Source organism: Naegleria lovaniensis (genome assembly GCF_003324165.1).
Source record: "Naegleria lovaniensis strain ATCC 30569 chromosome Unknown tig039, whole genome shotgun sequence".
Taxonomy (NCBI): Eukaryota; Heterolobosea; class Eutetramitea; order Acrasida; family Naegleriidae; genus Naegleria; species Naegleria lovaniensis.
The window spans coordinates 320514-343848 of record NW_025407861.1 but is presented as its reverse complement, the minus strand read 5'-3'; the positions used below and the strand labels follow the sequence as shown (position 1 = coordinate 343848).

Here is a 23335-nt window from a genome sequence, read left to right as displayed (position 1 = left end):
TCAATTAAAATAAATAATAATATTCAATGTTATTTTACAACTTAATTAATCCCACCATTCAATAATTGCGCTTTGAATCTACCTGAAAGCACCACACCAACAATTAAAGCTGCAAATAAAGTGAATACAATCAGCAAGTGAGCTGAAACGGTTCCAAATGTTGAAATAGCCATAATACCACAAATATCGTTTGTCACTTGGGTAGAAGTGTCTACCATAAAGCTGCACTTGGTTTTAACTTTCAACTCGTTGAGCATCTCTCCAACGACTTGAGCAGCATCAACCAATGAAGATGCAGCAGGTTCCAAGTTATTCTCCAAATTCAACATGAAGGTGGTTCCAAGTTGGTATCCTTGTACAAATTCAGGGTATGATTTGGTGTGGAACCAATCGTTTGCGTTGGCATATTCAACGAATATGGTCTGATTCGCAGAGTCATACAATGAATCCAACAGAGTGGTCATTTCATGTTGGAAGTTAGTAATTTCTTCCTTGTTAGCCTCATAGTTTTCATAATTTGAATTGTTATTCACACGGCTCTTGAATTGGTCCAAAGCATTCATGTAGGAGGAAAGACCTGCCTGAATATTTGGTAATCCTTGATTCAAAATTGTATTCATTTCAATAAATAACAGTTGTCCACTTGTAGCTATCTGATTTCCTTGATACGTAACGTTCAAACTTTCCATTCCCATGATAAAATTGTCAAAGAATGTTTGATAATCATCTGAGGTGGCATAGTGTCCTTGTTGAGCAAGTTCAATCACATTGAGAACATTTTGATACTCATCAGGTTTTTGATCAAAGTTTTGTCCACCACAATTCAAGAAGAATCGTGTCACATTCACTACGAATGAATAATTGTGAACAAACAAGTCAGAATTTCCAAAGATTGTGGATGGTGGTAATGCCAAATGACCGTCTTGTTGAGTTTTCATGAGGTAGTACTCGAATGAAGAGTGAGAGAATGAATGTGGTTGATTCATATTTTCAGGATTAAACAAATTGTCACCATTGATACAGTATGGTCCCACTGCCATTAACAAGGCAATACCAGCACCTGCAAGAAGCATGAGCCAAATCAAGACGGAACAGCTGCAACAGCATGCAAGAGTGAGTATACCAGAGGATTTTTTCGTGACACCCACTCCACCAGTCATTGCAACAATTGAGGCAATGACAAAGAATCCAATAAAGGATGACATGTAGGCTATTTCAAATTTGGTAATCACGTCTTGTGCGTAGAGTTCGGCTCCTGGAGTTGTGACATTTCCAATCACATCTTCAAACTGTCCAACTTGTGAAGGAATGGTTGGAGCTTGAAGAGCGAGCGGTCCAAAAACTTCATTCCACATACTGTTCCAATTGGAATAGGTGTTACCTTGGAAAACATTGTTTGTATAGTTGAGACGATCTACAATGAATTGCGTGAGAGTAAGAGCTTCTAGTAAATAGCTATGACTTGTTAACATTTGTTTCACAAGACCCTCAGGCATTAAATTTGTGTAATTGTAAACGTCATCCAATTGGAACACATCAATGCTACTTGTCTTGACAATGTTGTCGTATTTTTGAGTAATTTCGTAAATTTTGAATGATTTTTCATACAGTGCTTTCATAGAATCATTCAACTTGTTATAAATCAAATCTTCTAAATGTAGTCTGTCATCATTGTCGACAACGGCATTTGTCAAGTAGGCCTGACCTTGTGGAATCGCACTAGCGACAACATTACTAGTAGTACCATAATTTAGCAAAAAATTTGTCAAACCTTGTGTGTACGTAGTGTTTGACATGATAACTATAGTTTCATTGAGGGCACTCTTAGCACTGTCTAGGGCAGTATACACGGGCTTTGATGTTCTATCTAATCCAACAAAGAATGCAATCGAAAAACCAATTCCACAAAGTGCCAATAAAATAACACTCATCATCAAGCAGCAATATGAAGCTCCACAAATCTTAGTAAACACAGAATCGCCCCCTGATGAATATGATAAATCTCCTGATCCGTATTCGCTGTGTAACACTCTGGAAATGGGTTCCTCTCCGATTCGTTGATATCCTTTTCGTCTACGTGAGCCAGTTCCGAAGAGACATTTACAAAGGTTGAGAACGCCAAAAAGAATCCAAGTGGTAATTGTCAAAATAGCACCACTAACAACTACCAATCCAAAAATTAGAGCGATAAACTATATCATCGGCATGGTCGTAATACACATGATTGTTTGGATTTTAATGACAGCAAAAAGAAATATAAATACAATGGTAAAATATCAATCAACGGAATGACGAGACGGCCATTCATGAATAGTTGGATGATCATCATCACACATTTCCGAAATATTTGGAATATTTGGGGTATTTACCAAACAATATTAACAAATTCCGACATTAGAACACACTTTCCAACAACTACTACTACTTACATAAAACCATCCTCTCCACACACATAGATCCATACTATCTGGCATTTGTGTGGTCAACGATGGATATCCCTCACAAGAAGATACATTAAAAAACCAAGGCCACCCCGATGGAGTAATCAATGATGAGGATAACAATGTTGAGGATGATGAATAAATAGAGCTCATAACAGACTCATGAGAAGATGATGATGCCAGCAGCGTCGAGCCGGAAAAAAAACTCTGCAAGGCTTGTAAAGGCATTTTTTTCTGAGATTCAAAAAAAATCTTTTTGAAAAATTGAAATGAATTCGACGAGTTGAAGAGGTTGAGATGGAACCGAAATTTTCACTGGAGGACAAGTATATTCTCTGCCTTGTTCCTTTTGGAAAGAACAAAGAAACAGAGAAAATATCAATAACGCTGTTATCAAGGTGGGCGTAGGGAGCTTGTTGTGTGATGGAAAAATGATTTCATTAAATATTCTTTCGTTTTTGGCACACGTGATTTCATATCCTCAACCTAAACGCTCCCATAGGATACGATCAATAAGGAACATGTGCAAAAGGAGGTTTGCTCACCGCCTTCAGCAAGAATTCTCTGAAGAAAAGTTGATGCAAAAAGAAAATTACGAGTCCTCAATCATGATTGAGAGCATATCGTCACGGTCGTTTCTCATCCAATCTTAATGAAATTGATGCAAATGATTTTGGTTTATTGAACATTGAAATGGAGGAGAGAATTATGGAAAAGTAGTGTGGTTTTAAGGAAGGTAATATGTATGTTGGAATTTGGGTGAGAAGCTTGTGTTTGGAAATGGAGTAGTGAGAAAAGAGATGAAGGAGGGCTATCGTGATGTTGTGAATGGTCGTGACAGTACGAATCTACATGTAAACTATTTTTGAATAATTATTATAAAAAAATCATAGGACTGTTGTTGTGAAATAAATTGGCCAATGTTGGTGTTGTTGTTGAGGTAAAATAGTTGCAAATGTGTGATTGAAACACGTTTGCTGCTCATGTCACAAATAGTTGTGATGGATCGAGAGAGGAGAGTATGGACTCTCGTTTCTTGCAATACATTCATAGAGTGCTTCATGAATAATTCGTATTCTATGCATTTGGTTTTTGAGCCATCTTCAACTCTAGCACCTTGTCTTTCACCGAGTTAAATACTTGTTTTATGGATTCCGTTTCTGTGGCGCAACTCCAAAATGTGAAAATTCTGTTAGGATCATACTTGTTGGCGTCAAGATATTTCTTTTCAATAAATTTCACAGATTCTTCAAAAGTATCAGCTCCTTCATAATCTGGGAAAAGAGTCCGTATGGACTTTTCTTTGATTTTTCGGGAAAAAACATCCGTCTTGTTGAGTAAGAGAATGATCATGGTATTTTGGAAGTGACGACTATTAATGGTCTCTTCGAAAAGGTCAATAGATTCCGACATACGATTGGTCTATTCTCACGAGAATTATTCGAGAATTGTTTCATCACCAACAACATAATATGGTTAACGTAATTCGAGTTAGAACATAAATGGTCAACAAGAATTATTACAAGATATACATACATGATCATCTTCGTAACAAACTTGATCATAGTCTCCAAGACTTGCCACAAATATCACAGCATGAACTCCGGCATATGAATTAATCCACTACGTTCGTCATGAAATGCAACATTTTCATCATCATTGAAATTTACAATATTTGAGCAATTTCAATAAAAAACGATAAATGGTTCCAATTGCAGTTTCAAATTCTTACCTTCTTTCTTTCAGGTCTTTGTCCACCTACATCCACCACTTTCAGTCTATATCCTTTATATTCAAATGTTGTATCATTAATACCTGTCGTCTTTTGTCTGCAATAATATATCGGTTTGACTTGGTATATAATTGGGTGGTCTTAATCGAACTAAATCTTTAAAGAAGTAGGTAGCACCTTCGAACACGTGAACTTCATATCGATACCTATCAAAAGCTTCAGTAATGGCAGGATCTTTGTATAATTCTTCGATATCTAAAGCGAGATCTTCGTTGTATTGTTGAACTCCACACCATAGGAATGAATCATCGCTTGTCACTTGTCGAACTCGAGCAACTCGATTCGAATTTGTTGGAAGCAATTTTGATTGTCCCTTTTCATTGACAACCGTAAGTAATGAATCAATTGTTTGAATGATATTTCCATAGATGGAGTTCAAATAGCGACTCACTTCTTCCTTTGTGAAACCTCCCTTCTCAGTAATTTTGATTTGTTTGAAAAGGGTACCTAAAGGAGTATTGGTACAGATATAACAGGGGTAATTTTGAGATTGGCATTTGAGAGGTTCACGACCAAGCATGGTTGTTGATATGAAAAACACATAGGCAATGAACGTATGAAGGTTCATGATGATATGTCAGAATTTGATGTACCATGCATTGATGTCGTTCAAGTGTCGCAGCGGTGTGTTGATGTGAAAAGTTTTGTTGATACAAGATCACATAAAACAATGATGCACACAAATGATAAAGCACCACCACCACGTTGTTGTTGTTGTTGGTTGTAAATAACAGTTGTAGTTCGTTGATGATCATTTTCAAAATTTCAATAAAACCATTGCGATCAGTTTTTTGACGCTTGACACCAATCATCGACTAGTACTTACTTTTACCTGATTCTCCACTTCCCAACAACAAAATCTTGATATCCTCTGTCTGTCCATTCTCCGAACCACCATGATGATTCGATCGATGAGAAACTGATCCATTATTACCATTCATGTTGTTGCTGACATTGGTTTGACCATTTTGTTGTTGTTGCGAATGATTGGTCGTGTTGTTGTTGTAGTTATTATTATGGTTTGAATTGGAAGTAGTAGTAGTAGTACCATTTTGTGGATCCTTACTTCCATTGTTGTTATTATTATTTGGTTTGGAACCTCCTCCACCCGAGAGACAAGAACCCATTGTGTGATGTATTTGATTATTGTTTTGTTGTTGTTGTTGAGATGATGTAATATAAATTATTGAAAATCCATAAGAGGATGATGAAATCTTCTTCGGCGTTGATTCTTGTTGTTGATTGTATCAAGACTTGAAATTACAACAAGAGGAAACCGGCCGACACGAATACAGAAGAAAATCTCTATGGATCGAAAAGTGTTGGTTGTTGGTTTTTCAAAAAGATGATGAACGAGTCGACTTTCGGCTTTTCGGTTACAGAAGAACAGTGTCGAAAGTGGTTGTTGGGCTCGCTATGAGATTGGGGAAAATTGCGAAGAGGGCAAAACACCGCTGCTGGATGTTGAATATTTTTTGAAAACTCAATGATGACATTTGAAGGGTGTTGCAGGGAGCCAAATCATTTAAAATCAAGATCCACATCAACAATTGGTCTGGAAATTTCAGACTTGATAGAAACCAATGAAAACCAATAGGAGTTGGTTCGAAATGACTCATGAAACATTGAGGTCTTCAAGTGTTATGAAAAAAACATTCATACCCAACGTCAAGTGTCATCCAATCAAAAGACTTCTCACACACAAATTATTAAAAAAAATGACTTCGCTCAACAAGAGGGCCATTCTCAACAATTCCCCTCTTGTTCACTCCAGCTCAGCAGGGTTTTCATCATCGTCTCCAGCCCTTCTGAACTCGTCCTCTCTCCAAACGAATCATCAGTATTCCAATCCTAATAACAACAACCCAAACAACAACACGATGGATCTTCTCGAACAACAACTCTCCGTGGAAGCCGAAGAATTCGAACGAAAACTTCAACTCGAAACTCAAGATCCACTCAAACGAGCTCTCTCTCGTCGTGAATTTTATGCCACTCAAGAAGAACGTAGAGCCGAACGAAAGAGAGAACTCGGAACTATGGCCAAACGTAAAGAACGAGCCGTTGTGGGTCAAACAGCGTTGGAACGTTTGGAAAAAAAATGTTCTCCTGCGTTTTTACACTCTCGGGAATTTGAGGCGAATATGTGTGTGGGAGGAACGGGAGGTCAGCTCACGGAAAAGGCTTATTTGGGTCCATTGTTGGTCTATAGTGGAGATGTGGAACAGAAGGTGAATAGTAGTAGTAGTAGTAGCAGTAGCAGTAGCAGTAATAATAATAATAGCACTGGTAGTGCTGGAAGTGGTGAGAATAGTGTCGAGGGAGATGCCGACTCGAATGATCATCATTCCGATAAAAAGACAGACGTGCATCATGAGGAAGAAGAGGCTGATTCTCATCATGTGGACGTGATTCATGAGGCTATTTTTGAGGAACAGAAACGTTTAGTGGAGACTTTGCAAAGTATGCAAAATGGAGAAAAGCCTTTACCTTCAGGAATGACATCAAAACCTGTATTTCTTGGTGAAGATGGTACCTTGTACAACTTGTATTATGAGCCTTTGCCCAATCAAGATGCCACACAAATGAAAGGAAGAGGAAAATTCTCAAAAATTGCTTATGGATCTAGTGCCAAGGGTGCAGAACAAGAATTTGGTGAAGGTTACACAAAAGCCAAAGAATTGAAAAATAAGAAAATTGTTTACAATAGTGAACAGGAACAAATATTGAAAAAGTATGGCCCCATTGTTGATAAGGAAGAGATTGGTGTGAAATGTCTGAAACGTGCTCGTATGTTGGATCGTTATGAGTATGAGTACGATCCTGAATTGTATCAGTCAGCACCTGATCCAGATAGTTTTACCACTTTTGAAGAGTATGAAGAGGCTTTATTGAATTGGAGCAAACAAGTAGAAGGAAAATTGGGTTATTTGCAATTGCCACGTGTAATGGGTAGACATTATTTCCGTCCATGTCAAAGGCCAGTTATTTCTGAGAATGAGGGAGACAATACCAGATCTGACGCCAGTAAGCTCAACTCGAGACGTATTGCTGAAAACATTTCTTCAATTTCCATGAAATCATCAATTATGGACGATGACATGAATGAAAGTCATGAAACTTGGGAATCACATTTGGTACCGCTCGAACCAAAACCAGAATTCTATGAAACCTTCAAGGAATATGAAACGGCAATGATACGTTGGGCCATTACTTGCCTCGGTTTACCATTCCTTCCACCCCACGTTGCACAATATCAAAACTTGTTGGGTCTCAAGTTAGTGAACGAACCAAAATTCCAAGTTGCTGGCGTTCAAACTTCAAACAACGACAGCGGCGAAGAGGAAAAGGAAGATCGTGAAGATGGTGACCACAATGACGACGAGGATAGAAAGGATGACGACCATGACTCTGTACGTTACGAAGTCTTGAATGGCTGGGAAAAGCTCAAGCCCAATGTTAAACGTGAAATTGAAAATAGTATTCAAAAGGTTATGGACGCCAAGATGAAGAATAAGGAAACTTTTGGCTCATTCCATCAACCTGCCGTAGCTCTTCGACATGGAACTTTTGCATCAGAGACCAAGGTTGTTCCACTCAAACTTACTCAAGGTGAAAGAATTAAGCCAGACAATATTAGAAGTTGGATTGTTTATCAGAGACAAGAAAAATCGCTCAGTTGCGTACCTGCTCAAGGAACCATGGCATATGAACAAGCCAACGCAAGTCGTGAGTATCCCCATCAAATGCCTCTCATAAGAAGAGATCTCACCGACGAAGAAGTCAGATCTTCCAAAGATTGTGACACTTTCGAGCAAGGTAAAGAGGTGCTATTCGAGACACCTGAGTTCGATCTTGGTGTGATCACCTTTGCTAATCTCAAGTCTCAAAACTATGTCAAATTCTTGCAGATTGTGCTCGCAAGAAAAGACAATGAAAAGAGATTTAATCAACTCAACAGTTGGTATTTCCCCAAGGAGGATCAATTTGCATTGGTACAAAAATTTGATGCTCTATGTAGTATTTTAGATGTAATTGAACACCCTTCTCAAATGACCATTCAACACTTTGAGAACATCTTCTCCAGCTCAACCTATTTGGATTACTTCCAAAAATTCCTTCAAACTGAACTCAAGCTCAGAATGAGCATGATGAAGAACGGAGTTGAAATTCCACTTAGAACTTATAGAGAATTAATGTTCTATTCCACTTCAAAACAAACCTTTATCAGAATTTTACACAATTTCCACAATTGCAACTCACAACTTACCCATGCCAAAGTTGCACACTTTGTTAAAGAATTCTTAAAGACTGAAATGGCTCGAGATATCATTTCTGAAATACTTCAAGAGGATGATTACTCAACAATGTATTTCATTGCTCGTGCCGTAACACTTTTTGATGAAGTACCAAGCCCACTCTTTGAATACACAGAATCTACTAGAAACGCTGTGATCAATATTGTGCTCATTGCAGACACGAAAAAGAAGGATGAAGCTCTCACAAGAATGGTTGACAAGTTCCTTGTCAATTTACTCTTGTTGTATTATACTAACTGCATTACAGTATCATTGGTCGAGGAAGATAGAGGATATCCATTTGTTTATCAATTCCTTGTCCAAAAACTTGAAAAGTACATTGAAGAAGTGAACAAGTATTTGAAATGTAGCAAGTCATTCTTGAAGACTTACATTTGGAAGATTCTTGGATCGAAATGTAAAGCCGTCACAGCTTTGGGTAAATTTGTCATGACCTTCCTCTTCTTCTTGTCATGGAAAGAGGATATTAAGAACGCTTTGAAATCAGAAGACACAGATCTGTTGGCCAATATCAGAACATTGGCCTGTAGTAAATTCAGCCACGTTCAAAATGCCACAGCCAGATTATTCCCACTCTTGAAGGAATGGGAGGAATTACTGACAAAAGATTACAAGAATGGTCAAAACGTATTGAGAGACTTGGTCAAGTCTGCTGAGAGAGCTGTGCTCGATTCTCAACCTCCACTCATCTCTTCTATGGTTCTTGAATTCTTGAGTGAATCTCTTACCATTAAAAAGAATGAATTTGGTGAGAAGGATGCTTCATTCCACATGATTGTGGGGCTTATTGAGACTCGAGTTTTCCACATTGTACTCGAAGAAGTAATTTCGACAGTGACACAAAAGAGAATGCATCAAGGTACTATTATGGGTTCGCTCTTCATTGCTAAATTTGCCAAATATTTGGTATGCAATCAATTGGTTCAAGCTCCATCTGAAAAAACATCCGATTCTTCAAGCAAAAACAAGTTATTCAGTTTCTTGAGAAAGAAGGAAACTGTTGAAGTCAAACAAGCTCTCTATTCTGGCTCCAAGGTTGAGGTGACTCAATCCAATCTTCAAAACATGTGGGACTTTATTGGAAAACAGGACAAGTTGAGAAGAACATATAGACCACGTTCTGCCATGTTGGTTGCTTTCCGTCACTTGATCAAAGTTCCAGAAGTTTTTGCTTTATTCAACAGAGACGCTACCTTCTATACCAAACTTCTCGAGTTGTGTAAAGATGATGTTGACATGGAATTTAATCGTAATGCATGGAGACTTTTCTATCAGTTGATCAAATTCCACGGAGAGGAAGTCATGTCTGAAATTACCAACCATAACATGTCCGGCTTTTTGTCAACAATTAGTTTGCAGCAAAAGTCTATCATTGCCACCAACGCACTTCATTATTTTAACAAGATATTCAATCTTCCAATTGATCGCAACATTTGGCAAAAAGTTGAAAATGATGACAAGAGACCCGAGTTAGTTTGCGAGAAGGGCAATAACATTCCTGCTAAAGCTCACGACAAGTATCATAAGGCAGTTCAAATCTTGATAGACTTTATTTTGAAACAAAAACTTGTGGATGCTGTCTTTGTAGCGGCCTACAATATTTGGTCGAAGGATTACAAGGGTTGGCCTTTCCAAACCTTGGCTGCGCTTTTCTATACCATCCATACTCATTCATCCTGTCAAAAATTGCAACAAGCATTTGCCAAAACTTCCTCCACATTGTCCATTATTGAAAACATGGTCAAAGCACCACCTGGCTCGAAAAAGTCCAAATACTGGAAGGACGTTATGGATTGGAACATGAAACACAAACATTATTCTTACATTGCTCCACCAAAATGGGATGAGAGAAAGTAATTGAGAGCCCTAAATGACTGTTGACTTTATTGAGCTTGGTATGAATAAATCTCGTATTAAAAACTATCAATTAAAAAAAATGAAGAGAACTGGCTTCAGCAACATCATCAAAACCTGATTGGGAAAAATTCGAAGAGCTATGTTTGAAAATAATTACCATCAAACTGAACTATATTCTTAAGTTACAACAGATACGAAAAATAAAAACTCAAAAAAATTTCTGCATACTCGAGCTTGGTCTTTCATTGGTTTGCAAAATGACTTTCCATCGCACTCCTACCCTTAACATGCTCTTGTGGTAAGGAAGAACATTATGACACTGTGCGGGACTACCTTATTCGAATCTTTTGTACATGTAGTTGAATATTAATTGTTTAACCTTAATTTATGCTTTAGATATTTGACATTAACGTTGTCACAACCTTTGATGCTTGGTTTATTAATGTTCAAGTGATTTGATCACAACTCATCTCTTCTTCATCATTTCTTACTTCTTTGCGTTTCTTTGGTTTTACATCTACACCCCTTTTCAAAGTTTAAGACGAAGAGCAAGGCGAAATAGCGATATTAAAAAAGTTCTGCCCATGTTGGCAACAAATAATTCTTGTTGTTTTTTTGGGAGGAGAGGTTTGATTAATTTCCAAATGAAAGTGAATATTCGAGCACTGTCCTTACATCATTCTGTTCAATTATAAATATTAAACTTGTCCGTTACATTGAAATATTCCAAGATACAGATCAATTATAAAATCAATTAAATATTGATTGGTATTCGTTTTTTTGTCATCATAAAGCTGTTCTGAGCTGTTACACGCACTGTCAACAGGCTGTATATTTCACAAATAATCCAAATCGTTGATTTCTCTTGGCAAGACCGTGAGTGTCAAATATATGAAGTGCAGAACATAATTGACACCAAGTGTATGATGCTGAAGTACTTCAGCGTAGAAAGTGAGGGCGAGTCTGTTCTTCACTTCGTCCACAACTTTGTCATTTCTTGGTATTGTCATTGTCGGTCGAGTTGTCCAAAAATTGCGTTCGAAATGTTTCCCAGACCCGATTGTGTGAAGAGAACGAGATCTCAAGCACTTTCTTTTGTGCCCTCAAGCTCGTAATCTGCAGATACCTACCTCAAATGTTTCCTATCTACAAATGATAGAACCACATTTATTCTCATAATGCCATCGAACAAGAACTCTTTATTCACTGAATGACGTTGGAATGATCCTCAATGACCAACAAGAAAGTGAGCAAGACAATTGAATGGATGAAAGTGTAGATGATCAACTTTAGAATAATAGCATCAAACACTTTAAGATGACCATCCATTCCTTTGCAAGGCATAAGGATCAATTTATTTCTGAGAAACGCCTTAAAGCAATGGCATAGAGTTGTTTCGATATATTATTTCATATTATGCTTATTATCACTATTCACTCGTTCTGCCACTGTGGTTAAAAAGTTCTTTAAATATCTCTCCCATTCTTTGTCGAAGAGTAAGTCATAGTTGCTCATGTCAATGAAGGAGCATAAATAGTTTTTCTGGTATTTCTTTACAACCTCTTTTGAGAATGTTTCAGTTGTGTGAAGTCCAACACACACATGCATCATATTTGATGATTTAAATACTTGTAAAACAGCATTTCTTATGTCATTGTACCATTTTGCATTTGAACTAACTTTCATGCCTTGACCGTTCGCATCATCTATTTTCTGTTTTGAATTATTCTTCACAACGAAAAGATTTTCATTGTTAATCTTGGTTTCTTCAATATGATTACAATTTAAATTGTAGAGGGTATTAGATTTCAGTTTTCCATAATTATCGAGATAAAATAGTTCAGGAATAGTGGAGCTAAAATATGAATGGGGGTCAAAGTTAGTTCCAGATTGCACTTTACACTGGAAACCTATTGGAATAATCATGTCTGAACCTTTAACTCTGTTAATACCAAACACGTCGTTGTGGTGTTCATTAGATGGAGTTATAAATCCCACTTTTTCGAATTGTTCCCCACATTCTTTTGGGATGGTTATTACATTGGCTAGGTAGTGATCTTTCTATTTGGGTGTCCGGTATAAAGTAACTGTTTATTAATTAATAGACATACTGCGCAGCTGGCATAATAGTGTTCAAGATTTTTGTTTGAGCGTTCATGAGGATGAAATTACAGAATTATTATCGCGAGTGGAGAGGGTCAAACTGAAACAAGGATATTATCGTCTGAAACAACTCGAACAAGAGTATGAGAGTGGTAGTGGTGTTGGAGGAGTAAGAACATTTCAGACCACCTTTGATTTGAATGGTTATTCAACCAAATGGGGCTAAGGAGGTGCCAAAAGAATTGGTAGATTATGTTGCACGTATGACAAGTCGCAATCGAAGTGGTCTCAACCAGAAGTCAGACATTGCAAAAGATACAAGAGAGCAGGAAGAAGAATTCAACAAAAGATTAGAAATATTGTGGATGATCTACACAAGAAACAGTGTTTGTGGCTGTGTCGAAACTACCAAGTGATCTTACTTCCTTCGTTTGAGACTCTGAAAATGGTTGATGAGAAAAACTTAAAAAATATCAAAATGGCAACAAAAGCACACAATTTCTCCAACAAGCAACCCGGAAATTGATAACTCTCGTGAAGGAATAGATGTTTCATCAGCCCAAGGAAAGAGAAAAATGGATGTTGCTGACCGCATTTCCCTACAGCATGATGAAGAAACCCCAATCAACTCAATGGAGCCTAATTAATACGAACAACAAATTTGATCAACATACTATCCGACATTGAAATAATTTTCTAACGAAGAGCAGAGAAGGAAAACTTGGAAAACAACTCAAGAATACTACTCACTGCAATATAAAAAATTTAACAATTTTAAGCTCGATGAGGAACAGCAAATGTGTCTGTTGTGGAATGCCAAACTCCAAGGCGGCTCTATCAAATGTATTGATGGGTGGAATGAGGTAACCCTTAATACAAGTCAAAAGACCACTTCCGAGATGCTACAAGTTATTGGATGATACAACTATGGCCATATCAGGAACATTTCCATTCCCGATCATAAGATCACATGTTCAACAATGGTGAATGCTTTTAAAACATAATAATATCATTGTAATAACATTAATTTCAAAAACGTGTACAGTATGCAACCCGTTCATTCAACCCTTCTCCAAGTTACAACGGAAGAAGAAGAACAACAACAACAACAACAACCACTAATTTCGGAATACCAAGCAACTCCAAATGTTATACATCATGAAAATCAAATGCTAAATACATATTTCGGAAACATGACTACCAGTCCCTCTCGACGACGTCCTCTTCTTCATGAAAACATACCAAACAAGTATCATCAAAATAGTTTCCCGCCGAGGAGATCCAGCATGCTGCTGCTGCCGAACATGACAAGCCTGTACACCAACAAACCTTCTGTTCCAATGACCTCTCGAAGACCATCAACGTTGAGTGATATGGGATGGGAGAAACATAAAAATCGATCCCTGCCGTTCACCCCACACACACTACCATTGTTATTTCCTACTTTGAGTGATCAGGAGGTTCCACATTCTTATCCACATTTGAAACAAGAAGGAGCTCCAAGGCGTGAAAAAAACACGATCATGAAAGAGATGGAACCAGTGACGACCACTGCAAGTTCCACCAATGACGTGAATAGACATGAAACATTAAGGGAACCTCATGTGCTTCATGGAGCGACACTATTGTCCTCCCAAAAACATGAATCCCATGAATACAATCTACGAGAAATGTTACTGGACACGCAATCTTTGTTACAACAAGGAAAGCATTTCTTTTTAATTGGACTTGGTTATTGCCGAATCTTTCATACCATTAAGGAAATGATTATTTACCTCTCCAAACAAGAGGAGTCTACAGAACATTTTTGGATGGATTGTCAACAATGTTCTTCTGAGGACATGATGGAATTACAATATTATTTTAATTTGCATCCCTTGACGGTTGAAGACTGTGTCAACAATGATAGTGGTGAAAAGTGGGAAGCTTTTGACAATTATTTATTTATTTGCATTACTGGACAAACCACAGGGAGGGTAGTGTTGAATGAATATTTACCGTGTTATTTGAATATGGTAATTTTTGAGAGATGTATTTTAACCATCCATGATAAGGTGTGTATTTAATTTTGGTGAATGTATCATTTCTGAAACGTTACAATAGCCAATCGAAGGCTTAGATTTACTCATTAACAGAATTGAAAAAGAATTTGAATTTAACCAAAAAAAGAAAGACCATAAATCTGATTCGAACAAAACAACGAATATTAATACGACCAGTCCATCAGAACAGCACAGCCAATCTTTCTTTGTATTGACACCTTCATGGATTTTTTATGCCTATTTGGATGCCATTGTTGATGTCTATGTTCCAAAGGTCGACCAAGTCATTCGTGAATGTGACACTGTGGATGAGTTTACAGCTACTTTGACTTTATCAGACAAGGAGGACTTGCTCTGGAGAATAGCATTCAATAAGAGAAGAGTTGCAATATTAAGAAAACTGTTACTTCCCAAACAAAAGATGGTGGCATTTATGGTGGCTTCTAAATTGCCAATTCCGTTTTTGGATCCTGAGGCAAAACATTTTTTGAGGGATATTTTGGATCACTTGAAACAATGTTGTGAACGATTGGTAAGTGTTAATGTGCACGATATAATGATAGATTACATCCATTCATTGGATTCCAAACGAGCGTAGGACATGGCACGTGATTCGTTTGCCCAGACTCACTCCAATTATCTTTCTCGAGTACATCTCGACATTGCCCAACATTCACAAGCAACAGATGTTTTCATGAATCGAATCACAGTGTTTGGTAAGTTTCACTTTTATTACACTGAATAATGACGATACCAACTGGAATAGTTGTGTTATTAGCACCAGTGACTCTGATCGCTGGAATTTGGGGAATGAATATGAAGGTGCCAGGTCAAGGTGTTAAGAATTTATATTGGTTTTTTGGAGTATGTTCTGCAATGGCCGTTGTAGCTCTTTTCATGGTTATTCTATTAAGAAAATTAATAATGAATATTTAAAGGAGGTTGAGACATTATCAGAATGGATTTCACACTGTTATTTTTGAGACTACGGAAGTTAGGTACTTTGTAATCTTGAAACGCTTAATAAAAGCGTTTTGTTTTAAAAATTCCATGTATTTTGCATTGAGGCAAGTTAAAAATTTGGTACTTCCAATCCCCAAATCAATGGCACGAATACACTAATACACACAAAATATAAAACTGTGAGAGGTAAACCAGATTTCACATAATCCAAAAACGAATATCCTCCTGTTCCGTAAACCATCATGTTGCATTGATATCCAATTGGAGTGGCAAATACAGAACTTGCAGCAATACAAACACACATGGCAAAGCATCGTGGGTTCAGTCCATTACGAATGGCAACAGCCATGGCTAATGGGAAGGTAATGGCAACAGCAGCGTTATTGGTAATGACAGCAGTGACTACAAGAGTGATCAATACCACAACGGCAGGCAACAAGAAATTTGGAATATTCATCAATCGAACCACTTCGGCAAAGGCTTCTCCCATTCCACTCTGTGTGATGGCAGTTCCAATTCCAAATGAAGATCCAATTAGGGCAATGAGTGGCCATTCCACACTCTCTAATGCTTTGATAGGTTGAATAAGACCTAAAATAATAACCACACACAATGTGACCATGGCACATTGTAACATGGAATATCCTGCAATGGCACATGCAATCATGGCAATAAATATTGGGAAAATTAAATGTTCCCACCACCATAAATTAAATTCCTTATTTGTGAATGGAATTTTGACAATAAATTTGTTGGGCTTGTTTTCTTTTGGATTCACATTACATCGAGAAATGACATAAAAATCTTTGGATTCGTGCCATTTGGCATAAAATTCTCCTCTTCCAATGACAAGTAAGGTGTCACCTGTACTCACGTTTGATGTTTTGAAATCGGTGACATCAGTTTTTGTTTCCAAACCAACATAACGCACAGCAAGTACGACCACTCCGTATCGTTTTTCAAATTCAGCATAACTAAATCCAATACAAGGATTGCTCACACTAATAATCAACTCAAAAAATTCTGGTTCCTTTTCTGTGGTGTCTTGTTCTGCCTCGACTTCTGGTTTTTTCTTTCTCTTAAACCAGGCAAGTGACAATCGTTTTTTAGACTTGCTCTTTGAACGATCTTCGCTTGAGGAATCGACACTTGCAGGTGTTGTCATTTGTGGAGTACTGGAATTGTTGTGGACTGAAGGAACAGCACTCTCGTTCTGTGGTGTTTGAGTTTCAGCAATTTCTGTTGATGATGATTTAGGTGGTTGTTCTTCATTCACAACTCCAACATCCAGAGATGAGGAGGCAGTCGCATCTTGAGTATATTCTTCATGAATGGATTTTCTAAGGGCAGCTTCATAGAGACCATGATGTTCACTCAATAGACTTTTCAATGTGGCCTTTGGAATGGGAGGAGCCACTTCGAGTTGTGGAGTGGAAGAATCGTGAGCATGAATGAAATCATTGGAAGAATTAATTTCACTGCTTTCACTAATTTCCACGACGAGATTGCCGTCACTGCTATCAGCAGGAAGTGGTGTTGTTGGAAGATTTTCAATTTGCACATTTGGCTGTTGTGACGAGGAAATATTGACAGCTGCTTGCTTTTCCATTTGCATGTCAGCAGTTCCCAACATGGTGTGAATAATGCCAGCACCTTCATCAGGTAAGCTTTCAGAAATTCCAGTCTTGGAGTGCAATTTAAGAATCATATTGGGATGACCTTTGAAAATAATGACATCTCCTAAAATGATGGTCAAATCGTCTGGAACTGGAACGATGAGCTCTACTGGATCTTCTGTGGATTGATCCTCATTGGCTGCCACCATATCAGTGGCAATTGATACTTTGGGTGTATCAGCATTGGTTGATTCAGTGACAGTGGGATTTGCAGAAGTACTTAGTCTCTGTTTCTTTCGAATAATTTCAACCACTTCCAACTTTTCCAATCCAAGATATTGAATAATTGCATGCTTATTTTTTCCAATGAGAGGTGAATTTGGATCATCCACAGCAATCTTAGTCAAGAACTGCTCACCACGTTCTCTGGCAAGTCTGAACATACCACCCTTCTTATTGGGCAACACCCACAAGCCAAAAGTACACAGATAAATCACCGTCACAACCGATAAAATACTTCCAATATAGAAAAATTCATAAAATGTAAATGGTGTGAAACCATAGGCAACGTAGAGACCATTGGTGACAATGTTGGTCGAGGTACCAATCAATGTCATTAATCCTGCTGCAGACGTCATGAAACACATGGGAATTAAAAATTTAGAGGGAGCAATATTGTTCACTCTCGCCCAGTCCTTAATAATCGGAATGAGAGTAACCACAATTGGAGTATTGTTAATGAAAGGACTCACTAATGCAATAAATAAGCACACACGAAGCATGCATAGCCACAATCCATATTTGGGAGATCCAAAAACAACCTTGGAAATTTTGAGAACAAGTGAATTCTCAGAAATGGGTTGCACAATAGGGAACAGTACTAACACTGTGAGCATACCATCGTTTGAAAAACCAGCCAATGTCTGACTCACATTAATCACTCCAGAAATGTTCAACACAACAAGCGCTAAAAATACTACAAAATATGGTTTCCACCATGAGAGAACTAGGCCTCCAAGCATGGCAATAATTACAAACAAGACAAACCATAATTTCCAAGAGTTCCATGCAAATGCAACTACAGGAGAGGCAGAACTGCACAAGTTTTTGAATGCCACGGTTGAAACAGAAACGACTCGTAATGCATTTTTGAGTTTTTCCAAAACGGAATACGTATAAGTTGGGTTCTTTCCTTTGAATAATGAAAATTTGACAAGAATTTTGTCACTCATTGGAACGACATTTTCTGAAGAATTATCTTGCAGTAGAGAGGCGTTCAATTCCAATTCAAAAAATTGTACCACAAATGAATTTTCAAACATTTCAGGCACACTCAGGTAGAGAGTAGTATTCGTTATTTTTCCTTTCGTCGTTCCATTGAGAGGATACAGCATTTTCTCAGGAACAATGGTCACACCAGTGGTTGAATTTAACAAATTTTTCTCAATCAGTGTCTGAGTCAGGTTGGCTTTTGGAACGAATAAGGTTTTTGCATATTGAGTTAATAATACATTGGTATGAACCAGTCTCCAAAATCGCAATGAAATGACCGAACTTGAATTTGAAAATGAAGGCAACTCTGTGTCCATCAAAATTTGCCAACTCAACGAATCTGTTTCATATGTATACGTAAAGTAACCAAAACCAATGGTATTTGTGGTTGTCACGTTGTTAAGTACAGTCGTGGTTGAATTTGGTAAAACATTCAAAACCGTTGTATTTGCAGTTTTTGTGAATTCACTCATGAATCGAAAGGAAGCAGCCTCGACCATGGTACTCGTTCCTAAAAATCCAAAACACATGACCATCATGCTGATCGTCATGATTTTCAATAAATATATGAATGGAAAAGGTCCGAATGATTTTTGTGTTTGCATTGTTTTTGGCCAAAGTGATAATGAGAAGAAATTACCGGATGTTTCATGGGTGTAAGAATGATGATGATTATTACTGATTACAATATTTTCTGGACGTTCGGAATGATTGGTACAAGGATGATTATAGAGTGGAGAGAATGAACAAGAACTACAAGTATTTACAAGTAATGATGCTGTTGATGATCTTTTTCCATCCTCATGAGGAACGAAATGATGAGCCTCATAATTTAATTTCAAAAAGGTAGAAGAAGAAGAATCCAAAGACCCATGTTCATGACATGATCCATCCTTCCTGGTTATTGTTCGGATGGACGAGTAGTCTTCAAGGGAAGAATCAAAAGAAGGAGTCTCCTCTCGATCGAGATTCCTTCTTGTTTCCACTTGGGCCATTTTTTTCATCTTTGGTCCGATACATGACGATTGAGTCATTGAATTGTTCGGGAACCTTGGAAATTCAATGATTCATGAACGGAGAGTTGAGCGCAGTGATGACGTGGTCGTGTGGTGGAATGGTATGAAAATAATAATTGATTGTTGTGTGGTGGTAAAACAAGGAGTATCACTTTGATTTTTAACAATCTTGAATCTCCTTACCATGCTCCATTTGGTTCGGAATCCATTTTAGGACATGTGTAGAAATGAAATCATGACCCAATCGAATTGTGTGGATGGGTGTTCATATTACAATACCATTTTATTAAGGCAACATTTGTGGTGTTTGTTTGAAACATTCACCCAACACCACTCCTCTTACTTGGAAGAACTTTGTTAAATAGTCCAATTCTTCCTTTGCAATCTCCTCTTTCATTCCCAGAGAGAATTCATATTGTTGACCTTGCCTTGTTTCGAGTAGGACTTTTTGTTTTGATGCTCTTTTTTTCTTTGATAAAAGTACTTGTGCAATATCTGAATATGGAATTTGACATGAGGTCACAATGCTATTACTTCTGGATTCAGCGAAATATCGTTTTCGAACTTCGATCGACATTTCTCGTTTGGCGTCATCCAAAATCACGGTCATCACTGTCTCTGTCCACAAGATGTATATTATAACCAATGGAGCTGCTAACAAGATGATAGGAAATGCAATAGCCAAATAAACGATCAGGATCGCCAACACAACCACACACAATTCACTAAACAAGCACTCGAGACAAATAGCCACGGGAAACAGCAAGACAGCCACAATGGTGGTGAAAAAGGACATCCAAATACCATCTTCTTGAATCACAAGTTTCAACTTTTGGTCTCCCAAGGCTTGCATACGACTCGCAAAATATTGAGATTTTGTAATTGGCAGAGTAGCAGGGACCGCCGCCATCATTTCCACAACAACGTGTGAAGGCTGAGTCGCATTGGGGTAATTCATGATGGGTTGCTGTGGTTGAACCATGTGTGAATAGTACATGGTATTCGGAGGAGGCACTTCTGGATTGCTCGGATTCATGTGGTTGTGTGAAGATTGGGTTTGCATTGTTTTTTTTGGAGTGAATTACTTGTGGTGATCCGTTATTTGTCGTCTTGGGATGGAAAGGGGCGATGTCAAAAGAACCAATCGTTTCACAACATTCCATAGTAACTGGATTCCAATGAGAGTCCAACAATTTTCACTTTCGGAAAATAACAATGCATTCGCTGCTCTCTGCTCGTGGTTGTAAAAGCATCAAATATTTGGAAAGTCAAAAAGTTCAATGCCATTTCGAATACCATCTGTGAAGTGCCTTAGTTATGGCAGCAACTGGCACAAAACCGACATCAATTCTGACCGTGTGATTGGTTTAAGTAAAACTTTGTCCACACCTGCTCTCTCAAGTTCAGCTACTTCGTTTTGTAACGAGTTGCCCGTCAAGGCAATAATGGGAGTTTTCAAACCTTTTTCACATCGCAATACCCTGATAGCGTCACATCCTCTCATCACTGGCATAATATCGTCCATCACAATGAAATCATATTGGTTAGTTTCACATTTGTGAACCGCTTCAGCACCGTTCTCAGCTTCTTCACAAACACAGTGTCGTAACATATTCTTTAGTGATTTTCGTATAATTTCATTGTCATCCACTAAGAGAACTCGTTTGTGTTCAATGGTATTCGTTTGGGAACTTTTGTTTGCGAATCGGGTACATGTCAATTTTTCCTCAGGTTTGTATGGCACACTCACTGTGAATTTGGTACCAACACCTAACTGTGATTGAACACTAATTGTATATCCTAAAATGTCGCATAATAACTTGGAGAGAGCTAGACCAATGCCGCTTCCAATTGTTTCTGATTGTGTCTTATCTAGTCTTCTGAACAAATTAAATAAAAGGGAAATTTCAGACGGTGCAATACCCACACCTGTATCAGAAATTTCAAAGTTAATTAATGGAGGGCTCACATGCTCATTAAAAGAGCATTTCAGGTGAACACTTCCCTGTTTCGTATATTTACAAGAGTTAGTCAAAATATTGCTGATTATTTGTTGAAATTTGGTGGCATCTGAATAAATAGTGTTCGGTACATTGTCATCAATGGAAAGATATATTTTCAACTTGTCATTTTGATGAAAATACGACATGTTCATAATTTGTTCCAACTTTTCTCTAAGATTGAACGAAGATTCACACAGTTTCAAATGACCTGATTGTAATTGTGATAAATCAATCATGTCGTTAAGCAAATGGGTTATGAACTCCACCGAGCTGTATAGAGATGCAATAACGGATGTATCCTCACAATTGGCTGAATCAATCAAGGCATGTATTCCAGAAATGATTACTTGAATGGGATTTCTTAATTCATGAGATAAGAACGCAAGAAACTTAATTTTGTCTTTCAATTCTTCTTTCGTTGATTCATCAGCTATGGTTATTGCAAAGTATGGTTCCTTTCTAAAAAAGAAGCTGCTCACAGAGAGTGCAATTGGTGTAAGTACATATTCAAAATTATAGGTCGTATTAGCTTCTGTCATGGTTTGAGGTGGATGAATGGCTGATGAGACATTGGCAATTTCTGCTATTCTTCTCTTTGCAAGAGCTTTTCCTTTGAACCCAATAATTCCCTGTTTTTGCGTGAAATTTGACCAAAATAGTTGTTGCTCAATATTATCAGGAATTAATTCTGAAATGTGAGCATTCTTTTGTCCAGGTTGATAATTAAAAAAGTCCTTAGCACTGGGGTTCATTGACGTAATACATAAATCCTTATCAAGCACAATGATACTATCCTGAACTGCTTTAAATAGAGCCAGAGACAATTCAGCAGATTTCAGCAATTCATTTTCTTTTTCAAATTTTCCTTCCATATCCACGCGTGCTGTATTGTTCGAAAGATGAGGACATGATTGATTATTACTTCCTCCTGTGTGGCTTTGAGTGTCAGAACTCTCTTCACTTGATTCAGAATCTTCAGAACCACAATGTAATTCAAGAACCTTAATAATATGAGCCAGTGAATTGCATAAACATGTCATCGGTCGTGTCATTTCTTCATTGTATCCACCGTGTCTGTCTGCAATAATTAACACTCCAATGGGTTCTGTGCCGTAGCATATCGGAGAACAGATCACATTCTCCAAATCTGGATGAGCGGTTGGCTTGTTCCCTCGAGGTGGCATTTCATTGCACACAACATGTCTATTCTCAAGAAAAGCAGTTACGAACAATGCGTGTGAACCCTGTGTACGAAATATCAACTTGGGGGGTATGGTAATATTTTGATCCTTGGCAGTCACTCGATGCCAACCTGCTAAACCAATCGCAGCCAGTGAAGGCGGCGGTTGAGTATCACAACCTGCTCGATCATGTTGGCCAGGATACACCTTTTTCAAAATTAATGCGTAGGAACTAGAGGTTATTTCTGCAACCTGTTCGGCTATTTGGTTCATTAGTGTCCATTCGCTGATACAACCACTACTCGAGTGGTGGTTGCTCTCATCATGGTTATTATTATTGCTTTTCAACATGGTTTTGTACGCTTGTGTGATTACATTGAGAAATTGTGAATCCCATTCTTGTAAGAGTGTTGATGTGCTGATCATTTTTCGAAACGGTTTTGTGTCTAGCGTTGAGACACAGTAAGAATCCATGAGGCTTCTTGGTCAAGACATCATCTTGTCCAAATTTTGCCTATTTCCAAATTTAAGGACTGTGTTCCCTGTGGCTTAATTGGAAAGTATCGTTCAACACTGAGCATTGGATATTCAGGATAGCGCATCACAGAGAGCAATTATTCATCCGTTTGTCCATGGCTATGTTCATATCTTGTATCTAAAAATTTAGAAATAATGATTGGATTACATCAGAAATCTTCCTTGGAGATTCCGATTCGAACAATTATTACGT

The 23335-nt window shown here is 37.8% G+C and overlaps 8 protein-coding genes across 8 annotated transcripts; 2 read left to right on the top strand and 6 right to left on the bottom strand.

The window, feature by feature from the left end:
- Positions 1–41: 41 nt before the first annotated feature.
- On the bottom strand, positions 42–2669 carry C9374_009987 (uncharacterized protein; the record flags this gene model as incomplete). Its single annotated transcript, XM_044700234.1, has 2 exons — positions 42–2192; positions 2430–2669. 2 exons carry the CDS (start codon positions 2667–2669, stop codon positions 42–44), a joined length of 2391 nt encoding a protein of 796 aa, XP_044544538.1.
- Positions 2670–3518: 849 nt separating this feature from the next.
- On the bottom strand, positions 3519–5360 carry C9374_009986 (uncharacterized protein; the record flags this gene model as incomplete). The annotated part of the gene is made up of 5 exons (XM_044700233.1): positions 3519–3863; positions 3978–4064; positions 4174–4270; positions 4380–4680; positions 5060–5360. The coding sequence occupies 5 exons, from the start codon at positions 5358–5360 to the stop codon at positions 3519–3521; spliced, it is 1131 nt and encodes a 376-aa protein (XP_044544537.1).
- A 591-nt stretch (positions 5361–5951) lies between these two features.
- On the top strand, positions 5952–10409 carry C9374_009985 (uncharacterized protein; the record flags this gene model as incomplete). Its single annotated transcript, XM_044700232.1, has 1 exon — positions 5952–10409. One exon carries the CDS (start codon positions 5952–5954, stop codon positions 10407–10409), a length of 4458 nt encoding a protein of 1485 aa, XP_044544536.1.
- A 1404-nt stretch (positions 10410–11813) lies between these two features.
- C9374_009984 (uncharacterized protein) lies at positions 11814–12567 on the bottom strand (the record flags this gene model as incomplete). Its single annotated transcript, XM_044700231.1, has 2 exons — positions 11814–12351; positions 12521–12567. The coding sequence occupies 2 exons, from the start codon at positions 12565–12567 to the stop codon at positions 11814–11816; spliced, it is 585 nt and encodes a 194-aa protein (XP_044544535.1).
- A 991-nt stretch (positions 12568–13558) lies between these two features.
- C9374_009983 (uncharacterized protein) lies at positions 13559–15490 on the top strand (the record flags this gene model as incomplete). The annotated part of the gene is made up of 4 exons (XM_044700230.1): positions 13559–14566; positions 14616–15086; positions 15153–15270; positions 15321–15490. The coding sequence occupies 4 exons, from the start codon at positions 13559–13561 to the stop codon at positions 15488–15490; spliced, it is 1767 nt and encodes a 588-aa protein (XP_044544534.1).
- Positions 15491–15626: 136 nt separating this feature from the next.
- Positions 15627–19400, bottom strand: C9374_009982 (uncharacterized protein; the record flags this gene model as incomplete). Its single annotated transcript, XM_044700229.1, has 1 exon — positions 15627–19400. The coding sequence occupies one exon, from the start codon at positions 19398–19400 to the stop codon at positions 15627–15629; it is 3774 nt and encodes a 1257-aa protein (XP_044544533.1).
- A 307-nt stretch (positions 19401–19707) lies between these two features.
- Positions 19708–20484, bottom strand: C9374_009981 (uncharacterized protein; the record flags this gene model as incomplete). The annotated part of the gene is made up of 1 exon (XM_044700228.1): positions 19708–20484. The coding sequence occupies one exon, from the start codon at positions 20482–20484 to the stop codon at positions 19708–19710; it is 777 nt and encodes a 258-aa protein (XP_044544532.1).
- Positions 20485–20736: 252 nt separating this feature from the next.
- Positions 20737–23031, bottom strand: C9374_009980 (uncharacterized protein; the record flags this gene model as incomplete). Its single annotated transcript, XM_044700227.1, has 1 exon — positions 20737–23031. One exon carries the CDS (start codon positions 23029–23031, stop codon positions 20737–20739), a length of 2295 nt encoding a protein of 764 aa, XP_044544531.1.
- Positions 23032–23335: the final 304 nt, after the last annotated feature.